The sequence below is a fragment of the Orycteropus afer genome, unplaced genomic scaffold, assembly GCF_000298275.1.
Source record: "Orycteropus afer afer isolate SDZICR_OR568_19922 unplaced genomic scaffold, OryAfe1.0 scaffold00325, whole genome shotgun sequence".
In the NCBI taxonomy this organism is placed as follows: Eukaryota; Metazoa; Chordata; class Mammalia; order Tubulidentata; family Orycteropodidae; genus Orycteropus; species Orycteropus afer.
The window spans coordinates 218,028-239,470 of record NW_006921912.1 but is presented as its reverse complement, the minus strand read 5'-3'; the positions used below and the strand labels follow the sequence as shown (position 1 = coordinate 239,470).

Here is a 21,443-nt window from a genome sequence, read left to right as displayed (position 1 = left end):
TCAGTTGATGGACACCTATGTTGTTTCCATCTTTTGGCTATTGTAAATAGTGCTGCGATGAACATGGGTGTGCATATATCTGTTCTTGTCATGGCTCTCAATTCTTTAAGGTGTATACCTAGTAATGGAATAGCTGGGTCAGATGGTATTTCTAATTTCAACTTTTGAAGGAATCACCATACTGCTTTCCACAATGGTTGTACCATTTTACAGTCCCACCAGCAGTGTGTGAGAGTCCCATGGTAGCATAGTACACTTAGGCACTTGACTGCTAACCAGAAGCCCGGCAGTTCAAACCCACCAGCCACTCCTCGGAAGGAAGACTGGGCAATCTACTTCTGTAGTGATACTGACTCAGAAACCCAAGGAGGGGTCACTATGAGTTGGGGCTGACTCGATGGCACTTAACAACAACAACAACAACAACAACCATTTGGCAATATCCAAGCTGTCTGTGCCATCAGGATTGCTGCCAGACCGCAGCTCCATATATATCCTATTTTGGTATTTTCATGCAAATTCTTTTGCTACATGGAGTTTAGTCCACTTCTAAATCCTTCCCTTCAAGGATCAGGGGTCCAGGATTATCTTCTGTATCTGTGTTAATTGATTCACCTTTTCTTTGTTGAAGAGGGTCTATGCAGTCTTTCTGCCTATTCTGCCATCTTACCGAAACTCTCCTGGATTCAATTTCTTGAAATAGGCAACAAGGGAGGTTTCAACAGAGCTTTTCTTTTTATCATTGTAAATGACCTTACAGGAGCTGAGCCCTTAGGTACCTGTATGGTAAACCTCTCTGTATTAGGGTCTTGTTCCTTTAATTTTGCCATCCCTGTTTCAATGAGATGCAAAGCTTCAGTTAATTCTTTACTCAAGAAGTTTTTTGCTTCTGCACTTTTTAGGTCCTAGTTTTCTTCCTAAAATGCTGTCATCTGCTGTGCTAGTTCCACAAGTCTTCATAGGTTAGTTCTTCAACATGGAGTTGAGTTACTTTATAACATCGTTTTCACTGATCTCTAACTGTAGTTGATTAGTGATATCAAGCCTGGCTTCAGTAATGTCATCAACTGCATGCTTCTGAAAAGCTTGTGCAAATTAGTGGCACAATTTATTTCACATTCCTTTCATATTTGACAGATTCATGTCATCTTAAGAATCAGTAATATTTTTTGATGGCATCATATATGTTATCAATTTCTCTGAAACTTCATTAAGCTCAACACATCATCTTAAGTAGCCTTGATTGCTTGTGAGAAGGTCCACCATAAATATTAGGCCTATAACTACTGTGTTTGTTGTGCTGTGGTGGCTTGCATGTTGCTGTGAGGCTGGAAGCTATGCCAGTTGTGTTTCAAATGCCAGCAGGGTTATCCATGGTGGCCAGGTTTCAGTGGAGCTTCCAGTACTAGACAGACTCAGAAGGAAGAAACCATCTACTTATCAAGGAATTGGCTAGTGAAAACCTTATGAATAGCAGTGAAACACTGTCTGATATATTACTGGAAAACTTTAAAACATCATCTGATACAGTGCCAGAAGGTGAACCCCTCAGGTCGAAGGGCACTCAAGCTGTGACTGAAGAAGAGCTGCCTCCTCAGAGTAGAAATGATCTTAACGATGTGGATAGAGTAAAGCTTTTGGGACCTCTGTTTGTTGATGTGGCACAATTCAAAATGAGAAGAAAACCCTGAAAACATCCATTACTAATTGGAACATAGAATGTACGAAGTATGAATCTAGGAAAATTGGAAGTTGTCAGAAATGAAATGGAACACATGAAGATCAATATCCTAGGCATTAGTTGCTAAAATGGATTAGTTTTGGCCATTATGAATCAGACACCCATATGATCTATTATGCTGAGAATGACAAATTGAAGAGTAATGACATGATGACATTCATCATCACAAAGAATATTTCAAGATCTATCCTGATGTTATCAGGATACCTATCACAACAATATTGTCAGTGATAGGATAGTATCTATAAACTTACAAGGAAGACCAGTTAATACTACTATTATTCAAATTTATGCACCAACCACCAAAGCCAAAGATGAGGAAATTGAAGATTTTTAACAACTTCTTCAGTCTGAAATTGAGTGAATGTGTAATCAAGATGTGTTAATTATCACTGGTGACTGGAATGCAAAAGTTGGAAACAAAGAACAATCATCGGTGGTTGGAAAATTTGGCCCTACTTATAGAAATAATGCTGGAGATTGCATGATGGAATTTTGCAAGACTAGTGACTTATTCATTGCAAATACCTTTTTTGAACAACACAAATGGCAGGTATACATGTAGACTTCACCAGATGGAGTACACAGGAATGAGATCAACTACATCTGTTTAAAGATGTGATGGAAAAGCTCAACATCTGCAGCCAAAACAAGGCCAGGAGCTGATTGTGGAACAGACCATCAACTGCTTATATGCAAGTTCAACTTGAAGTTGAAGACAATTAAAACAAGTCTATGAGAGCCAAAATATGACCTTGATTATATCCCTCCTGAATTTAGAGACCATATAAAGAAAAGATTTGATGCACTGAACACCAATGACTGAAAACCAGAGGAATTGTGGGATGACATCATGAACATAATCCATGAAGAAAGCAAAGGGACATTAAAAAGACAGGAAAGGAAGAAAAGACCAAAATGGATGTCAGAAGAGACTTTGAAACTTGCCCTTGAATGGAGAGTAGCTAAAGCAAATGTAAGAAATGACAAGATAAAAGAGCCAAACAGAGAATTCAAAGAGCAGCTTGAGAAGACAAAGTCAATTCTTATAATGAAATATGCAAAGACCTGGAGTTAGAAAACCAAAAGGGAAGAACACACTTGACATTTCTCAAGCTGAAAGAACTGAAGAAAAAATTCAAGCCTTGAGTTGCAATATTGAAAGATATTATGGGCAATGTATTGAATGATGCAGGAAACATCAAAAGAAGATGGAAGAAATACACAGAGTCACTGTACCAAAAAGAATTGGTCAATGTTCATCCATTTCAGGAGGTGCCATATGATCAAGAACCAATGGTATTGAAAGAAGAAGTCAAAGCTACACTGAAGAAATTGGCAAAGAACAAGGCTCCAGGAATTGACAGAATACCTATTGAGATGTTTCAACAAATGGATCCCTCACTAGAAGCATTCACTCAGCTATGTCAAGAGATTTGGAAGACAGCTACCTGGCCAACTGACTGGAAAAGATCCATATTTTTACCCATTCCAGAGAAAAGTGATCCCACAAAATGTAAAAATTATCAAACAATACCATTAATATAGCACACAAGTAAAATCTTACTGAGGATAATTAAAAAATGATTGCAACAGTATATTGACAGAGAACTTCCAGACTGTCTCACCTACTTTGCTCATGTTGTCAGAAGGGACCATTCCCTGGAGAAAGATATCACGCTTGGTAAAGTGGATGGTCAACGAAAAAGGGGAAGGCCCTCAACAAGATGGATTGACACCATGGCTGCAATGATGGCCTCAGGTATAGTAAGGATCTTGAGGCTGGCACAGGACCAGCCAGTGTTTTGTTCTGTTGTACATAGGGTTGCTATGAGTCTGAGACGACTTGACAGCAGCTAACAACAACATAACTGGCATAAATTATAGACTATGACTCTTGATTCATTGGTTGAAGTAGTGATACGGTTTTTTGGGGTAAAAATAAGACCCTTTCATCAGGGTATATGTCAGCTAAAGTGCTTGCATATCTGGGTGCGTTGTCAAGCACAAGGAGAATCTTAAAGGAATTTTTTCGGCCAAGCAATGATGTTCAATAGTAGGGAAAAAGTGGTTCAAGAACCAGTCTTCAAAGATGACAATTGTAAACCAAGCCTTGCAAATTTGCCTTCCAAATAAAGGGAAGATATGCCTTAAGGAAAAGGCGAAGTCTCTCAGATTTAGGTAGTGACACCCAAGCAAAGGGCTTGAAATCCTCAAATGTGTTACCTCCAAGTAAGAATGTTAGCCTATCCTTTGATGCCTTATGCCCTGGTGCATTTCCTTCCTCTTTTGAAATGTAGATCCTTTCAGTGATTTTTTTTTTTTTTTTTGGTCCAAAATAAGCCAGTCTCATCTACATTAAGTGTATCATCTGGGAGTAAACATCCTTCCCCAATAATTATTTCCAGCACTTCAGGAATATTATTCAAAGCACTTACCTACATTGGCACTTGTTGCTTCACCTTGCACTATATTGTTATGTGAATTTGTCTTAACTTTGAACTAACTGAACCAACCCCTACTCATAACAAATTCTTCATCATAATCACCTTCACTTGTTGCATGTGCAACTTTTAAATTATTGAAAAGGCTTTGATCCTGTTCTTGCACTAAAGTAAGGCTAACAAAAATTATGCAGATTTTGATCATCTAACTAAATTACCAATAGCCTTTCATTTCAATAATCAAACCCCACTGCAGTGCTTAGTAATAATTATAACTTTCATTGGGGCAGAGCCTTTCACATGCTCCATTATTCTCATATTATCCTTTAGCATTGTTCTGATCATTGACCAACTGTAGCGTAACACTTTTTCAATGACTGATGATGTCTCTTTTCTATCACTTTATGATTTCCACTTTATTTTCAATCATTATTGTTTTCATTTTCTTTGGTGCACCACCAGCACTTGCATCAGACTTATGCTTTGGAGGTATGGTTACAAGCAAGAATAAGAGGAAAATTTAAGTGAAATACAAAGCTACACACTTAACACAGTGTTAATGGCACATGGTCCAATTTAAAAAGGTGGACAAAGTTCTCTTTCCTTGAGCCAATGAACCACTGAAGCCACACAATGTTTTCAGGAGCATCACAAAGTAATGCCTGCATTCATTACTACAAAATATTGTGTTTAACTCAAATTTTTAATATAATAGGATTTATGGAAGTCCCTTCTTAAGTGTCTCCTTGAGGACTAAGGTGATGTCTCCTTGAGGACTAAGGTGCGCCTGACACAAGCCATGATATTTCCAGTCACCTCGTATGCATGTGAGAGCTGGACAATGAATAAGGAAGACCAAAGAAGAGTTGATGCTTTTGAGTTGTGGTTCTGGCAAAGAATGCTGAAAGTACCATGGACTGTTAAAAGAACTAACAGATCTGTCCTGGAGGAAGTGCACCCAAAATGCTCCTTGGAAGCGAGAATGGCCAGACTTCATCTCACCTATTTTGGTCATGTTGTCAGAAGGGACCACTCCCTGGAGAAGGATGTCATGCTTGGTAGGGTGGAGGGTCGACAGAAGAGGGGGAGGCCTTTAACGAGATAGATTGACACAGTGGCTGCAATGATGGGCTCAAGTATAGCAGGGATCGTGGAGCTGGCGCAGATTGGGCAGTGTTTCGTTCTGCTGTGCATGGGGTCACTATGAGTCTGAAACAACTCGACGGCACCTAACAACAACAACTTCTTAAGTATGACTTATGACTTGTCCATAAGTCAGACATTCTTAACCCAGGGACTTACTGTACAGAAAATTATAATCACTGTGAAAAGAGGAGATTCTGAGTTCCAGAGTACAAAGGCTATGAAAAATACAAGATGGGTCCAGCCTGTGAAGTACTCTGGTAAAGAACCAGAATATCTGACTAAACAGTGAGTGACCTGGGCCAAGAGAAAATACACCAAGCACCTATCTTCATGATAACATCAGTTGGAACCCATTAACTAGTATGAAAACAACTTCACCTATCATAGATTATACATGCTTTCTCCTGGTTCCTCTGCCCACATCCTTGCACATAAGCTCTAATGTATAAGCCCACAACAAGCACTGCCTTACATGGACCTCTCTACCCAAATGACTCTCCATGCTTTCTGGTGCATCTGAGATTTCTATCACTGACCTCTGTATGTAAGTTTTTAAATAAAGCCTTTTCTGCTCAACCTGGCTTTTTCCACCTCTGTTTTTGAAAGCTGACCTGTGGCCCTCCTGCTGCTGGTATGGTGGGGTGCAAGAAATGGTGCTGTAAGCAGGAATCCAGAAAAATGGGCAGAGGGAAAGAGAATCTTCAGTAAAAATCTCTGGTTGGCCCAAAATTTCAATGTGGGAACCAGTGGCAAGTCCACTTGATGCATGTAGACTGTTGAGGGAATATGAGGAGAACCCCCAAAATTCCTACAAGGTTGACAAATTTATAGAAGTATTAAAGTTTACCACATGATGCTGCAGAGAGTATGGGATGGCAGTTACTCTGGGAAGTGCACTTAGTTACGGAGATCAAGTTAGAAGTGGAAGCAAAGATTAGAAAACTTGAAGAAATGCTAACGTTTCAAAGGGATATGAGAATAACTGCTTTCATGGTGTTTGATAACATAGCTGGAAAAACAGAACAAAGAGAAGTCTTTAGCTTCTCTCCCAGGAGAGGAGGAGGGACTGGAGGAACGGCCAAGATGGAATCTCCTGCATCCTCTCTAGTGACAACCTGGCCAAGGGTCTCCTCAATGTAAGGCTAATCTAAGGGGCTGGCAGCTAAATAAAATTTCCTGGTTTTAATTCATTCTGGAGCTAAATGTGCTTTGATTCAATTTTCTTTCTCTTGTTTCAGAAAACTTACTGGGCATTGACATCTTGCCTGGATCTTCCCTAGAAAAACCAATTGGAGAGTTTCATTTGACTTGCAGGATAAGAATGTAAAACTCAATTCTGTGGGCTTGGGCTAAATGGTAACTACTTTTGCTGCCTCAACCCTGGAGATTAGTAAACCTAAGGCAGTAGTGGTTTCCAGGAAAAATCTCCCAAACTATAATAAAATTTGAAATGTTTCAAATACTTCAACAAACCCAGAGTCATTACAACAGTCGATATGGTCTGTTTGTAAAACAGATGGGACTTGGAGAATGACTTTAGATTACTGAGAATTAAACAAAGTGACCCCTCCCATATATGTGGCTGAGACTAACATAGCTAGTATTCTGGAGGAGCTGACTCCATGCCAAGGGGAATATCATACAGTTTTAGAGTTAGCAAATGCCTTTTTAAGTATTCTTATCAGGACTGATCAAGATATGTTTACTTTCATATGGGAAAGAAGGCAATTGACTTTCCAAATGTTACCCCAAGTATAATTGCACAACCCTACAATTTGCCATAGATGGTGGCTCAAGATATAGTCACTGTCCCCCTGCCAAAGAGTGTATCTATGGAACATTATGTGAGTATATCATGTTAGGCTCTAATAATTTGAATCTTTTGCAGGCAGAAACCAATCATGTAATGGGGCATTGCCAACAGTGAAGATGGGCTATAAACCTAAAAATAATAACAAACTGGAGCTCATGGTAAAATTTCTAGTTGTCTGCATGGGTAAGCCTCAGTTATGCCCACACTAGTGACAGATAAAATCACTGCCTTTTCCTGTCCTCAGACAGTTAAAGATGTACAAACTTTTTTTGTCATTACTAGGATATCAGACAGCTTCTATCCCACACTTTGCCCAGTGTCTTTGACTACTCTGTAGACTGATAAAAGAGGTGATTATCTGGGATTTGGAGGACTTCAAAGAAAATGCTTTTATTCAAGCCAAGTCCCTAGTGCAACACGCCCAAACACTAGAGGCCACAGAAGAAAGGGTACCTTTTGAATTAGATGTTACTGTTACTAAAGATGGCATGGGTTGGGCCTTGTGGAAGAGAAAAAATAAACAGAGAAACCTATATAATTCTGTTCATAGCCATTCAAGGGTGTGGAGACGTGCTACACTTTGATAGAAAAACAATTCTTGGTCATGTACAGTGCCTTGTTGCAAACAGAATCCCTCATGAGAGAAGTGTAATAGAAGTAAAACAGTGTATCTTATCAAAGGATGGATAGAGGGCCTCTTTGCCAAGTCATGGTCAGCTTAGCATAGAGAAGTAGTACCTTGCAGAGTGACATGGCTGTTTGCAACAACATGGTAAATTATTCCTGAGCCTTCTCACCAAAAAGTTACAGGAATATTTGGGACCTATCAAATTTACACAGGAAATGCCCACTGGTCACCTATAGATACCTCCGGATGCCCTAGGTGTGTCGAGGAGGGGGAAGACACACCACTGGAAGATGTCTGGTACACTACGGTTACAGTGTAGGCCAACCCTACCCCACTGTATGCCATTGTTATCCCTCTACTGATCCCAGGGGGATAGAAATGGGTGTTGGACACAGCAGCCAGTGGGCCAAGCTGAGGGCTGCTTGGCTAGTAATTATCCAGAAATCCCACCCATTGACAATTTGCCCTGAGTCCTGGGCTATGATGATAGGTCTTAATTTATCCCAATGGGAAAAAGAAGAGTGGGAAGTAATGGAAGAGCTTTACAGCAGCAGGAATTATGGTGAGATATCTGGGGTAAATGACAAGAACTCAGTTCCAAAGTGACTGCTCCATGTGCAGTAAGGAAGCAGACAACCTAACAGCAGTAATGGCTTTTGTCCAAACTAATAAATTAGATATAGTCATGTAGATATTAAAAGATGGGGGGCATCTAGGTGCTCAAGCCACAAGGAACCTAGCTCAAGGAGTAAGAATTACCATTAGTAGAAAACAAGTAAATTGAGCTATTGAGGACAGTCTGATATGTGGCCCCAGGCACACTGTTTCATTTTAAAATAAGATAGGGCACATCAAAAATAGGTGAAGGTCCCTTGCAGATTTGATTTGATTATATTGGCCCCTTTCCCAAAAGTAAGAAATATAAATTTGCTCTCATATATGTGGATATCTTCAGAGGATTACTCATGCTTTTCCTAATATAACAGCCATTAGACTGATGCCATTTCACGTTTGGAAAATTGTCTATGTATGGTACTCCTAAAGAAATTGATAGTGGTCTTGTGTTTCACTTTCACAAGTGGTCCTTGTACAACAATGGACTGAGAAACAAGAGTAGACTGATACTTTCACCTGTCTTATATCTTCAGAGGGTAGGATTAATTGAAAGGAAAAAAATAGTGCCCTTAAGAAGCAAATAACAACAGTGACTGGCTTGCCACTCCTAGGTAAATACCCAAGAGACTTGAAAGCAGAAACAAAAACAGACATATGTACACCAATGTTTATTGCAGCACTATTCACTATGGCCAAAACATGAAACAACCTACACATCCATCAATGAATGAACGGATATATAAAATGTGGTATACAACAGAATACTATTCAACCATAAAGAGAAATGAAGCTCTGACATATACTACAACATGCATCAACCTTGAAAACATTATGCTGAGTGAAATTAGTCATTCTCAAAAGACAAATATTTCACGATCTAACTTGTTGTTGTTGTTAAGTGCCGTCGAGTCGTTTCCGACTCTTAGCGACCCCATGCACAGCAGAACGAAACACTGCCTGATCCCGCACCAGCCCCACAATCCCTGCTATACTTGAGCCCATCATTGCAGCCACCGTGTCAATCCATCTCGTTGAAGGCCTTCCCCTCTTTCGTTGACCCTCCACCCTACCAAGCATGACATCCTTCTCCAGGGAATGGTCCCTTCTTACAACATGACCAAAATAGGTGAGACGAAGTCTGGCCATTCTTGCTTCCAAGGAGCATTCTGGCTGCACTTCCTCCAGGACAGATCTGTTAGTTCTTTTATCAGTCCATGGTATTTTCAGCATTCTTCGCCAGCACCACAACTCACAAGCAAAAAAAAAAAAAAATAGCAAAGAAACACTGTTTGGTACATTACCACACACCTTTAGTAATAGATCTAACTTATATGAAATAATAAAAATAGGCAAATGTATAGAAAACTCACTCCCATTGAGTCAAATCTAACTCATAGTGACTTCTCCTTGGGCTTCCAAGGTGATATCTCTGTGGAAGTAGATTGCCCAGTCTTCTTTCTGAGTAGTGGCTAGTGGGTTTGAACCTCCAGACTTCTCGTTCGCAGTCAAATGCTTTAGGTACTATACCACCAGAGCAATTTTATTAATGATTACCAGGGACAGGATAGAAGGGGGGAAAAGACATTCATTGTTTAAGAAGCAGTGAGTTTCTGTTTATGGTAATGGGAAATTTAGAAATGATTATGGATGATGCTTGCACAGCATGATTAGTGTAAATGATATCATTAAATTGTACAAGTGAAATATGTTTAATGGCAAAAAGTGTTGTATGTATTTTTACAACAATAAAAAAGCTAATAGTGGAGGTAAAATGAAATAATGAGAAGTTCTAGGTTAGCCCAAAAGAAATTGAGGAAGATATGACTGAGAAAATGATCTATAGCTGTGACTATTTTCTGTCATAAAGTAGGTATTAAAACGCAGGTAAGCTGAGAACATTCCCAAACTATCATTCTTGTTTTCTACACACAGAAAATTGTGTGAAAATATTTAATGCTGTTCTGTTTTTCCTTTATCAAAGGGATCTTTTAAACACCCAAACTTTAAGGATTGTGGCAAACTCCTATGAAATATAAACTTTAACTCTTGAAAGTTTGGAATTCTCTCCAGCTGTCTTAATTTTCCACCTCCACAATAAAATTTAGATATATCTGCTTTTCATAAGTTATGAATAATGGTAACTTTTGTTGTTGTTGTTTTAAGGCAGTTGAAGAACTTTTAAGCTTTCTTTCTTCTCCCTTTACACATAAATTTCATTCCTGAGACAACTGCTCTATCTCACTGAAAGTGTCTAAAGGTTTGTCTTTGTCTTAGATATTCTTTAACTCACTACTTGTAGGATTTTCTTTTTCTTTTTTCGTGTTTGTGAACAATTTTACTCTATGGTGATATTTTGTAACTCTCTTGCTCTCCTGAAGTATTTTGAGAGAATTTCTCATTCTGATCTCTCAACTGCCTAGTTTTTCATCAGTATTTATCCACTTAATATTCTATCTATTGTGTTATTTTACCTACTACATACTTTACAGCAAATATATTTCCATTTGTTTCTTTTTTACGTTTTGTTTCAGCTTGCATCTTTTTTTGATCTCTTGAAGAATATTTTTAAACTTCTTGTTTTGAATCCCTAATCATCCTAAAAATAGTCGGCTTCAGATGATACATGCTGTTTGGTGTGATTTTCTTTAGACGAAGAAATACTCTTCAGGTTTCTAATGATTTTTGTTGGTAGATTAATATTTCCTGACAGTTATCAGAATATCTGTCTGATAATGGATTTTAGGAAGGGTAGAAGGCCAGATCCTATTCTGTTAGTACTAGTGAGCTCAAATTGCAGAGAAGAGAATTCACTTCACCAGGTGAATTGCAGGCACTGCAAAAATAGTAACTTTTGTTTGTGGCCACTTCATCAATCATCTCCTCCCCCAGAGTTGTACAATTTAACCCTTAAAGAAAAGTAACGTTGGGCTGAAGAAGTCTTCCTAAAATGTCATCCACAAGTCCTGGGGCTTTGGAAGGAACAGAATAGCAACATCTCCCCTAGTAATATTCCCTTCCATCCCTGCACCAAAAATCTAATCTGCATCATTGCCAGTTGATGTATTGAAGGAACAGATAATATGGTCCAACACAGATGTAGAAGAGAGGCAAATGCAGAATTGAAAAAGCTTTCAATAATAACACCAAATTATAGACAACAATACCCTTGCCCCTCATCCCACATACTGCCTCAGCCAATCCTATGTGACCCTGGGGGGTTTCTTGTGGTTTTGTTGGTTCATAGAAATTCAGTTTTAGAATTTCTCCAAAATTGACTTTGAGAGAGAGAGACAGAAGACTGTGGTACTTCTTTACCCCACAGGAACCAAATAGAGCTCTTCCTGTTCTCATATCCTATATATCTGTGCAATAAGGAGGGAATTTACTACCCCAAAATAGACAGTCAATTTGCAAGTGTGAGGCAAGGGTATCCAGACATAAAGGGGCTAGATTTCTAAAGGGCTAGAAAGAATCACAAAATTTAGGAGAAAAGAGGGGTAGCCATGACAGAAACTCCTTTATTCCTCAGGTGGTTTATACATCCTGCTTCCTTTACCTGGAAAGGAGGTGCTTTTTCATATGTCTGCTCTTCATCTTTCCCCCACTTATTCTGACCTAACAATACAGCCCTCATGTCTCACCCTAACTTTAACTTTCTTGAAAGATCTTTCCTAAAACCCTGGTCTGCATAGGTCCTTTTTTTTTTTTTTAAATTGCCCTGGCATATTCTTATATTGATTACAAATATTTTCCTACATATTTGTAGGATAATCGTTAAGAGCACAGACTCTGGCGCCAGACTGCATAAGTTTGAATCTTGGATCTGTCATTTATTACTTAAATGCCATGACAAGTTATAACCTCTTAATGACTCAATTTCCCTAAATATGAGTCATCAAGTGATCGTGAGACCTAAAGGCCATCATTAATTTCTTTTTTTCTGGGTCATCAAATCATAAGATTGAATCTGTGCACTATCAGTCTATCTATCAGCCATTGGAAATGATAAATAACAGCACAAGAAGTTGGTGAGCGGGTTATCTGCTCCATTACCTGCTCTCCTGTATGATATGTGTAAAAGGTCACATGGTTTGTTTCTTATGTCCAATTGAATTGAGAAGGAGAAACCGGGGTTTGTAGACGTATATTCATACAACAAAAGTTTTTATGTTTTCCCATGAATTTTCCAGGAAAACAGTTTGCCAACACCCTCTGAACAACTCCATAGATTTCTCCTTTTCTTCTTCGACCCCCGATGCCAAAGAGAGGCTCATTCAGAAAATCCGTCTTTCTCCATTGCTGTGCTGAAAATTTCTTTCTACTCCCTAATTGTCACATGCTGGAGTTGGAATTCATAAACAAAGTCCAAGAAGGCTTACAACATCTCTTTTCACTCTGCCATGTCCCTCCCATGAGGCCAGAGTTGCATGCTTTAATTGGAGTGGGAAAAGACCAAAAATATATATGGATAAAACATTTTAAAATACAAAAATATCTTGCTACAGAAGGAAAGAAAGAAGCAAGAAAAAGAGGAAGGTATCTCCATTTGAAATTGTATTGTCCTCTTTCTTATTTTCCTAAGCCACTTGGGTATTGAAAGCACTAGGGTTTGTAACAGTCTGCAGGATGCATTAATCCTGTTCTCTTTGATGAGTGAAGACAGAAGCCATAAAAAGAGAGGACCTTTACTTCCACATGCAGAGAGCATATTTGGGTTCTTTCAGTCCTCCTGTGCAGTGTTTTTGTAGGAAGCCATTGTGAAGAGATCCAGATGGCAAGGTCACTCAGAGATGGGAGCCACAGAAGGACCAGTGGCTTCTAGAGCTTCTCATTGCACAGGTTAGAGTCTCTGCAGCAGCGGAATTTCACAGTATAGATACCCCAATGCATCATTTGAACATCAGCACAGTTCTTTTGGCAGCCCATGATGGCTAACCAGGTATCGAGGAGATAAGCACCTGTTAAGGAAGGAGGAGAAACAGATCATCCAGTCTGCCCCTGAGATCTCTGCAAGAAAGTCTTGAGTATTCAATGCTCTGTAGGTCAAATACTAAGGACTGGAAGATGTGGCAAATAGGGTGCTTTCCAAAAGAAGAGCAACAGTAGAGCCCCTTAAAAAATATCACGGAGAAGCTTGGGGAGGTAATGAGAGAAGTAATTCAGGGAATCTCAAGGTTGAATTGTCACTCACCCCTTAGTGGCCACCTCTATCTATTTTTCTTTGTGGTATAGGACAAAGGTAGCAATAACAGTCATCCCAGAACTGACACTATCTGTAGTAAAGCAAGGCCCTCTTCTTACTAAGGCTAATTTGTGTCTGTCTGTTTCATTTGCCCCTTCCATTTATTCTCAAGCCAAACTTACGTCTGGAAATATTCACTAGCACACAGGCCTCATTTATATCTGCATTACATATTCCTCTTCCTCTGGAACACTTCTCTTCTGGAAACTGGAGGTGACACATCCTACACTGAACAGTCTCCTGAAATTTGGCTGGAGGATAGGGAAATGAAATTTAGTGCAGATCTCAGACTACCTTGAAAGGACCCATTTCCTCTTTCAGGTTTGAAGTTGCCTTGGAGCCCGAGGACTTTGCAAGAGCTCCTAACAAGGCATCTACTTCTATTAAAATAGCCTAAACCAAGAGAGAGATTTAGCCTGAAAACAGGAGAGGAAAGTATAGGTGAAGGATAAAGAAAGAGAAACAAAATCAGGACTGACATGGTCAGAGAAGATCTTGTCCATACCCACCAGAATCTTGCTTTTGTTTTGCCAATAACTACTCTTTTTTGCTGGCAAAGATAAACAGAACAAGCCTGCAGTTTTGTTTAATATCTACCCTTGCCTATGGCCTGGGTCATTTCACTTTAGGATCCTTAACCTGGAGTTATTCCAAGCTTTTCTGCCCCTCCAAAGCCTAGTCATCTGTCTCATGGTAGTTCTGTACCTCTTCCCTCCTTTCATCCACTTCTCTTCACCTCTTTGGGTCTCTCAGACTCTTCTAACCCCCTTACAGCATGAGACCAAAGGATAAAGCAAATATAGCAAATCCACATGTTTGGAGCCTCATTTCCTTTCTTTAAATTAATCCTGTGTAGCATTCTCACCTGCATGTGCCTGAAAACAGACAATGGGGACACACACCTGAAGTTGATGACATGTCTACACTTAGGATGTGGCCAAGTAGTACCTGTAAAGTAATCATTCCACTTTTTCCCTTCCCTTCTTCACACTCACTGCTAGCTTTGCCAGATGTTGCTCATCTTTTCCTGTGACACCTAAAGTCAGCACTCATCCAAGCCCCATTGTGCTGGAATTGAGGATATTGAATATAAAAATTAGCTCTTGGTTCTCTTGAACCTCTAATGCCCACCCTGCCCCAATATCCCATTCAATTCCCCACCCCTGTCCCAAGACTGACCAGTTTATACTTACCTGGGAGAAGTTGTTTTAGAAATGAACTAGAGAACACTACGGGGGGGAGGGGGGAATAAAGATGCATTATTTGATTATCTCATTTTCCAAACACCATCTCACAGCTTCTCTGGAAATTCTAAGTCATTTCTAGTCTGCCTATTTCCTATTACAAGGGAAGGTCTAAAGGGTTTTGATGAAAATCCCAGAAACATGACACATTGTGGATGGAAGGCATGGCCATAGAAATACAGTTCATCATGCTTCTGTTACTAATATGCCTCCCTCTAGAAGGTTCTCTCTCACAGGAACCCTGACTCATTCCAGGATCTTAGACATGTCTCACCAACTCTCCACCCCAGAAACGTACATGGCAAGCAGCAGAGAAAGGTGAAGTGTCGCAGCAGGAGGAACTTGTCCATTTTGAAGGAAGAGAGAAGCAGGTTAAGGCAGGAAGCTGCAATGGGTGCCTATTTATACACCTACTATGTTGGGCTTCACCAGAAAGGGGTAGGGGTGGGGATAAGTCCTATAAAGACATACCCTGCACCTATGAAAACAAGTGACTCTGTAGTTGCTCTTGTTGGCAACTCAGAGAGAAGAGAGACTAGCTAGTTAGTCCTGGGCCTGATTGAGTCCAGGCCCACCACTAGGCATTTTTGTTGCTATGCTCTATAGTCTTTTCCCTGACACTACAATGTGGGAGAACACAAGAACTCAGGACTGAAAGGCTTATTAAGCTAAGAGAATACGAGAGCATACCTAACTGGAATGCAGAAAAGCAGGAAGAATCCTGTGCACAGAGCCTGAAGAAGATGCAGAGGTGTTGGGAATGGCAAAAGGGCAGAGGTGGAAAGTTTAGGCTCAAAGTTGTGGACAGAGAATTCTCAGGAGGGCAGTAAGATACCCACTAGCAATCATTCTTGGCAAACCTTGTGATGAAAGCATAGCTGAGGTTATGGACCTTAGACTGCAGTGAGTAGGAAAATGATTTCCTTTTCTGGAGTTTTCTCATGGGTGAGATTCAGACTTTGCATAGGAGAGAGGTCTGAGGTGACTGCAACTGGAGGGAGGTAAGCAGGTCCTCGCCACTTGATGTCAGATAGAAAGGTGGCTAAATGTGGAGAAGATTGAGCCTGTGTATTCTAAGAACAGCCATATCTTGTATCTCATTCTAAACTTCCTGTAAGTTATAATCACTTATTCCCAAACCAAGGAGTTCTGGTGGCATAGTGGATTAGGCATTTGGCTGCTAACCAGAAGGCAAGCAGTTCATAACCCACCAGCTGCTCCACAGAAGAAAGATGGAGTATCTACTTCTGTAAAGATTTACAGCCTCAGAAACCCAATAGGGGTCGCTGTGAGTTGTTATGAGTTCCCAAACCATCAGCAAATTGTAATGAATAGTGCAGCTTCATCTCTGTTGGTATTAGAGGGAACTGAGGGAAGGATATGCACTGATAATGAAGACAAATGATGCAGAACCAGCCAAAAATGAAAGGGAACAGATTGCAATAGGACACAACTTTGTCTCCAGCTATGCAGGGTAGTGGATGAACCCAGCACTGGCAGAACTGGTAAGACCCAAATAAGCATTATGTGTGAAATGTTTCAACATCACCACAAGAGGTGTGGAGCCACTTGGGCAGCAGGAAATATTAGATTTTCTTTTGTCCCATCACATGGAGGATAAAACTATTACACTTTGAGTCCCTGACCAAAGTATATTATGCTGGGTAAAGTAGAGGGTCAGAGAAAAATGGGACGATCCTCAAAGAGATGGAATAACACAGTGGCTGCAATGATGGGCTCAAGCTTAACAACAATTGTGAGGGTGGGACAGGAAGAGACAGTATTTTGTTCTGTTTTACACAGGGTTGTGATGAGTTGGAACCAACTAGATGGCACCTAACAACAACAACAACATGTGATGAGGAGGGTAAACAAGATGAACAACCTCAGTTCCTGTTCAAAAGTGGTACCAATGGCATCAGGCCTCTGGTGTTTCCCCAGTGCTCAAAGGACTTATACTTAAGATACAGCAGGGAAAGAACCATTTTTCCCAGAGCAAGATTTGAACAGTCAAATCAGAAAAGTCTCTTTTTCTTGAGGCAAGTGAACAGCATGGCTTTTGGTCACTGAGAATACACCAGAGTAGTTCCACTATCTTCAGGACAGTAAAAGATAAAGAAATATGTGTAGATTCAAGAAAGAACATAAATGAAGTGTCTGGGTGTCCTTTATATGTGTCTTCTGTTCTATCAGCTACCAGGAGACTTGCTATTCCCTAAAATTTTCTGGGAATCTCAGAATTGTTCAGTGTGTCCCAAATTCCATAGATAGCTCCTTTTCACCTTGCTGAAGGGTGAAGAAATGGAGGGGTATCTAAGGCATAGCAGGTATGACATGTGCCCTGGGTGCCACTTAAAGAGAGGCACCACTGAAGAGTTTCTACTGACCATAGTAATTTCCATCACCAACTGTGAGAGAAAATTCAGTAAGTTTAAACTAATACTTTCATATTTGAGATCTCCATGGGTCAAAGCAGATGCTTGATCTTACTTTGCTGAATACAGAATAAGAAGAAACAGAAAAAATGACTTTAAGTACATCATAGACCAATTTTCATCACTGAAGACAAGGAAGATGCAGTTGTAATTTTCATGTAGTGCTATAATGTGCTAAATAAAAGATTAATGAGCTTGACTTGTATTTTTGAGCTATTATGGTAAAATTATCTAAAAGATAGGTATCAGATGTTTGGATAGGGGTGCAATTTCAGTGATTGCCGTAGATACATCTATTTTCCGTAGACATGACTGTGGAGAAGCTAACATAAACATTGAAGTGGCTAGGGGAGGCAGGATTGGGACTTCAACTGCAAAGAAGTAGCCAACAATTTATCCATTTTTCCTGTTACAGCTTTCAGCTTAAATACAACTTCCTGAACTTTCAATACATTGCATCAACAAGCCTAACCATAAACCTGAGAATCTTTCTAAGTGTAACTTCAGCAAGAAATTAGCTAGGGACCCGTCCAGTATTCTCCATGGTAGAATTAGTGCATGAAGATCCAGCTAACACTCGTCTTTATAAAACCTGAGCACTCCCTCTGTGCCACATGGCCTTTCTGTAGCTGAGTTTACTATATTCATAATATCTCTTTCCAGACTGTAAAAATTATCTTTCTGAATTCAGAGAGATCATCTCTGAACAGCTTCCTTAACATTCCTCCTTGTTATTTCCTTTGTGTAAGTGTGTGATACATAATACACTTACAAAGGACAAAACTCCAATCCAAACTCACTGCCATCAAGTAGGATCCGACCCATATTGACCCCTCCTTAGGTTTCTAAAGCAGTGTCACTACAGAAGTAGATTGCCCAATTTTCCTTCTGAGGAGTGGCTGGTGGGTTTGAACCACCAGTCTTCTGGTTAGCAGTCAAATGCCTTAGGCACCTTGCCACCAGAGCTCCTTTACAGAGGACAAAGTATGTAAATACATATCTAGACAAATTATTTTGAAGCAAACTGTGTAACTAAGTACAGGAAATTGAACGTTGCCAATACTGCAGAAGACTCCCTTCATCAAAAGTTTCTTCCTAAGATGTCCCCATTAGCAGAAATGCGATCAATAAATACTTGTTAATTTATATTGATATGATATTTGAAATATTAAAGATTAGTGGAAATACGTTCTCTCAATTTGTGGATTATTGTGAAGATTGACCCTCATTCTAATTCTGCCCACTTTGCTTCCTAAGGCCCAGGGAATTTATGCTCTTTGGATCTCATTAGTGTTCCAGTCCAGACTCCAACAATCTCAACCCCCAAAATTGCCTCCATGCTTATTTGCCAGTCTTCCTGAATACCCAGAAGTAGGCCTTGTTATTCTCATTCAATCCAGAGAGACACAGCCACATGCTATCTTTGGATCAGCAGGACGTTTGTTTATTGAGTTCCAAGAGTCCAAGAGGTTTAGGAAAACAGCATCATCCAGAGACAACAAAAACGATGTATAAATTTTATGTCACATTCTATTAAGAGATCAATTAAATGAGATCTTAATGCCAATAGGTGCACATAGAAGTCATTCATGACCATAGAGAGAAAAGTAAAGGAGAGAGGTGGAAGCTATAAGGAAAGGAATAAAGACTGAATTTTCAGTAAGGAAAAAGAAAAGTTAGAAAAGAAAGTTCAAAAAAAGTTAACATTTACAGTAGTGTAAAACACACAAACTCTCTAAGAAGAAATCTAATATTAAATTCTACAACTCTGTAACAAGAAAAATAGCACAATAAGAAAATTTAACTAAGGCCCAAATAAACTGAGTAAAATATTATGTTTATTGACTGAAAGATTCAATACTTTAATCATGTCAACTTCTCACTGATCTGTAGATACAATAAAATCTCAAAAAACTCAAATGATATTTTTAAAAACATTTTATTTTGAAATAATTTAAGAACTACAAGAGTTGTAAAATAAATAGGACAGAGAGTTCCTCTGTACCCTTTACTCAGCTTTCTGCAGTGATAATATCTTTTTTTTTTTAATTGTGATTTGGGTGAAATCATATCAAATACATTTGTGGAAAGAGTCAATGGAGCAGCTCAATATCATCAGTCCTAACTAGACCAGGAACATCAGTTGCTCATATGCAAGTTGAAGTTGAAGCTGAAGAAAATGAAAACAAGTCCACAAGAGCCAAAATATGACCTTGAGTACATCCCACCTGAAGTTAGAGACCATCTGAAGAATAGATTTCATGCACTAAACACCAATGACTGAAGACCAGACAAGTTATGAGATAATATATATATAAAAAAAAAATCACACATTAAGAAGCAAAAGTCATTTAATACCCAATGAAAAAGCCCCAAAATACATAAATCAGATTTTAACAGAATTGAAAAGACAAATATATGACTCCATAGTCATAAGAGGAGATTTTAATACACCACTTTCAATGAAAGATAGAACTGGAAAGAAACTCAACAAAAATGTAGAAAAACCAAGCAATGCAATCCACCAAGTTGATCTTATAGACATCTACAGAGCACTATATCCAACAATAATAAAAAGAATATACGTTCTTTTCCAGTGCACATGGAACATTCTTCAGGATAGCCCATATGTTAGGCCATAAAACAAGGCTTAAAAAACATTTGAAATACTGCAAAGTATCTTTTCAGATCACAATGCTATCAAATTAGAAATCAACAATAGGAATGTTGATGGAAAAAGAGCAAACACATGGAAACTGAACAACATCCTCCTTAAGAAAGACTGGGTAATAGAAAAAATGAAACTAAAAAATTTCTTAAATCAAACAAGAATGAAAACACATTATATCAAAATCTCTGGAACACAGCAACAGCACTGATCAGAGGCCAATTTATAGCAATCAATGCACATATCAAAAAAGAAGGAAGAGCCAAAATCAATACCTTCAACCAACATCTCCAACCATTGGAAAAAGAACAGCAAGAAAAGCCTGTAGTTGCCAGAAGAAAGGAAATAATCAAGATTTGAGCAGAAATCAATGAAACAGAAAATAGAAAGGCAATAGAAAAAATTAACAAGACCAGAAGTTGGTTTTTTGAAAAGATTAATAAAATGGACAAACCACTGGCAAATTTAACAAAGGAAAAGAGGGAGAGCATACAAATAACATAAATAAGAAATGAATTGGTGACATCACAACAGAACCAATTGAAAAAAAAGAGATAATATCAGGATACAATGAAGAACTGTACTCCAACATATTTGAAAATCTGGAAAAAATGGCAGATTTCTAGAAACACACTACTTACCTAAACTAACATAGACTGAGGTGGGATAGTTGAACTGACCCATAACAAAAGACGAAATTGAACAGGTGATTAAAAAAAAAAAATGACCAACAACAAAAAAGTCCTAGCCCAGACAGTTTCACTGGAGAATTCTACCAAACATTCAGAGAAGAACTGACTCCAATGCTACTCAAACTATTCCAAAACGTAGAAAAGATGGAATCCTTCCTAACTCATTTTATGTAGCAAACACAACCTTGATACCCAAACAAGGCAAAGACATCACTCAAAAGGAAAACTACAGACTAATATCCCTCATGAATATAGATGTAAAAATCTTCAACAAAATCCTAGCTAGTAGGTTCCAATAGCATATCAAAAAAATAGTACATTATGAGCAAGTGGGGTTCATACCAGGTATGCAAAGAGAATTCAGCATTAGAAAAACAATCAACGTCATCCACCACATAAATAAAACAAACAAAAAGAACCACATGATCATATCAATTGATGCAGAAAAGGCATATGATAAAATCCAACACCCATTCCTGATAAAAACTCTCAGCAAAATACGAATAGAAGGCACATTCTTCAACATAACAAAGGGGATATATGCAACAACAACAACAAAAAAAAACCAACATTATTCTCAATGGAGAGAGACTGAAACCATTCCCCTTGTGAAAAGGAACCAGATAAGGATGCCCTCTATCACCACTTCTATTCAACATTGTATTGAAAGTGCTAGCCAGGGCAATAAGGCAAGGAAGGGAAATCAAAGGTAAGGAAGAAATCAAACTATCTCTATTTGCTGATAATATGATCCTATACCTAGAAAACCCAAGAG

At 38.9% G+C, this 21,443-nt stretch overlaps 1 protein-coding gene across 1 annotated transcript; it reads right to left on the bottom strand.

Annotated features, from left to right (window-relative positions):
- Nucleotides 1-13,205: 13,205 nt before the first annotated feature.
- PATE1 (prostate and testis expressed 1) lies at nt 13,206-15,223 on the bottom strand. Its single transcript, XM_007952128.1, has 3 exons — nt 15,172-15,223; nt 13,752-13,880; nt 13,206-13,345 (listed from the first exon to the last, which is right to left on the bottom strand). Exons 1-3 carry the CDS (start codon nt 15,221-15,223, stop codon nt 13,206-13,208), a joined length of 321 nt encoding a protein of 106 aa, XP_007950319.1.
- Between the last annotated feature and the right edge of the window lie 6,220 nt (nt 15,224-21,443).

Bases quoted from the DNA above. Each gene is read 5' to 3' on its own strand.
- PATE1 (XM_007952128.1), bottom strand. From the start codon at position 15,223: ATGGACAAGTTCCTCCTGCTGCGACACTTCACCTTTCTCTGCTGCTTG. The intron at 13,881-15,171 runs GTACGTTTCTGG...CCTATCCTCCAG, and splicing joins CTTTCTCTGCTGCTTGCCAT to CCAAATTTCAGGAGACTGTT. The intron at 13,346-13,751 runs GTAAGTTTGGCT...CTTCCTTAACAG, and splicing joins GCTAGTGAATATTTCCAGAC to GTGCTTATCTCCTCGATACC.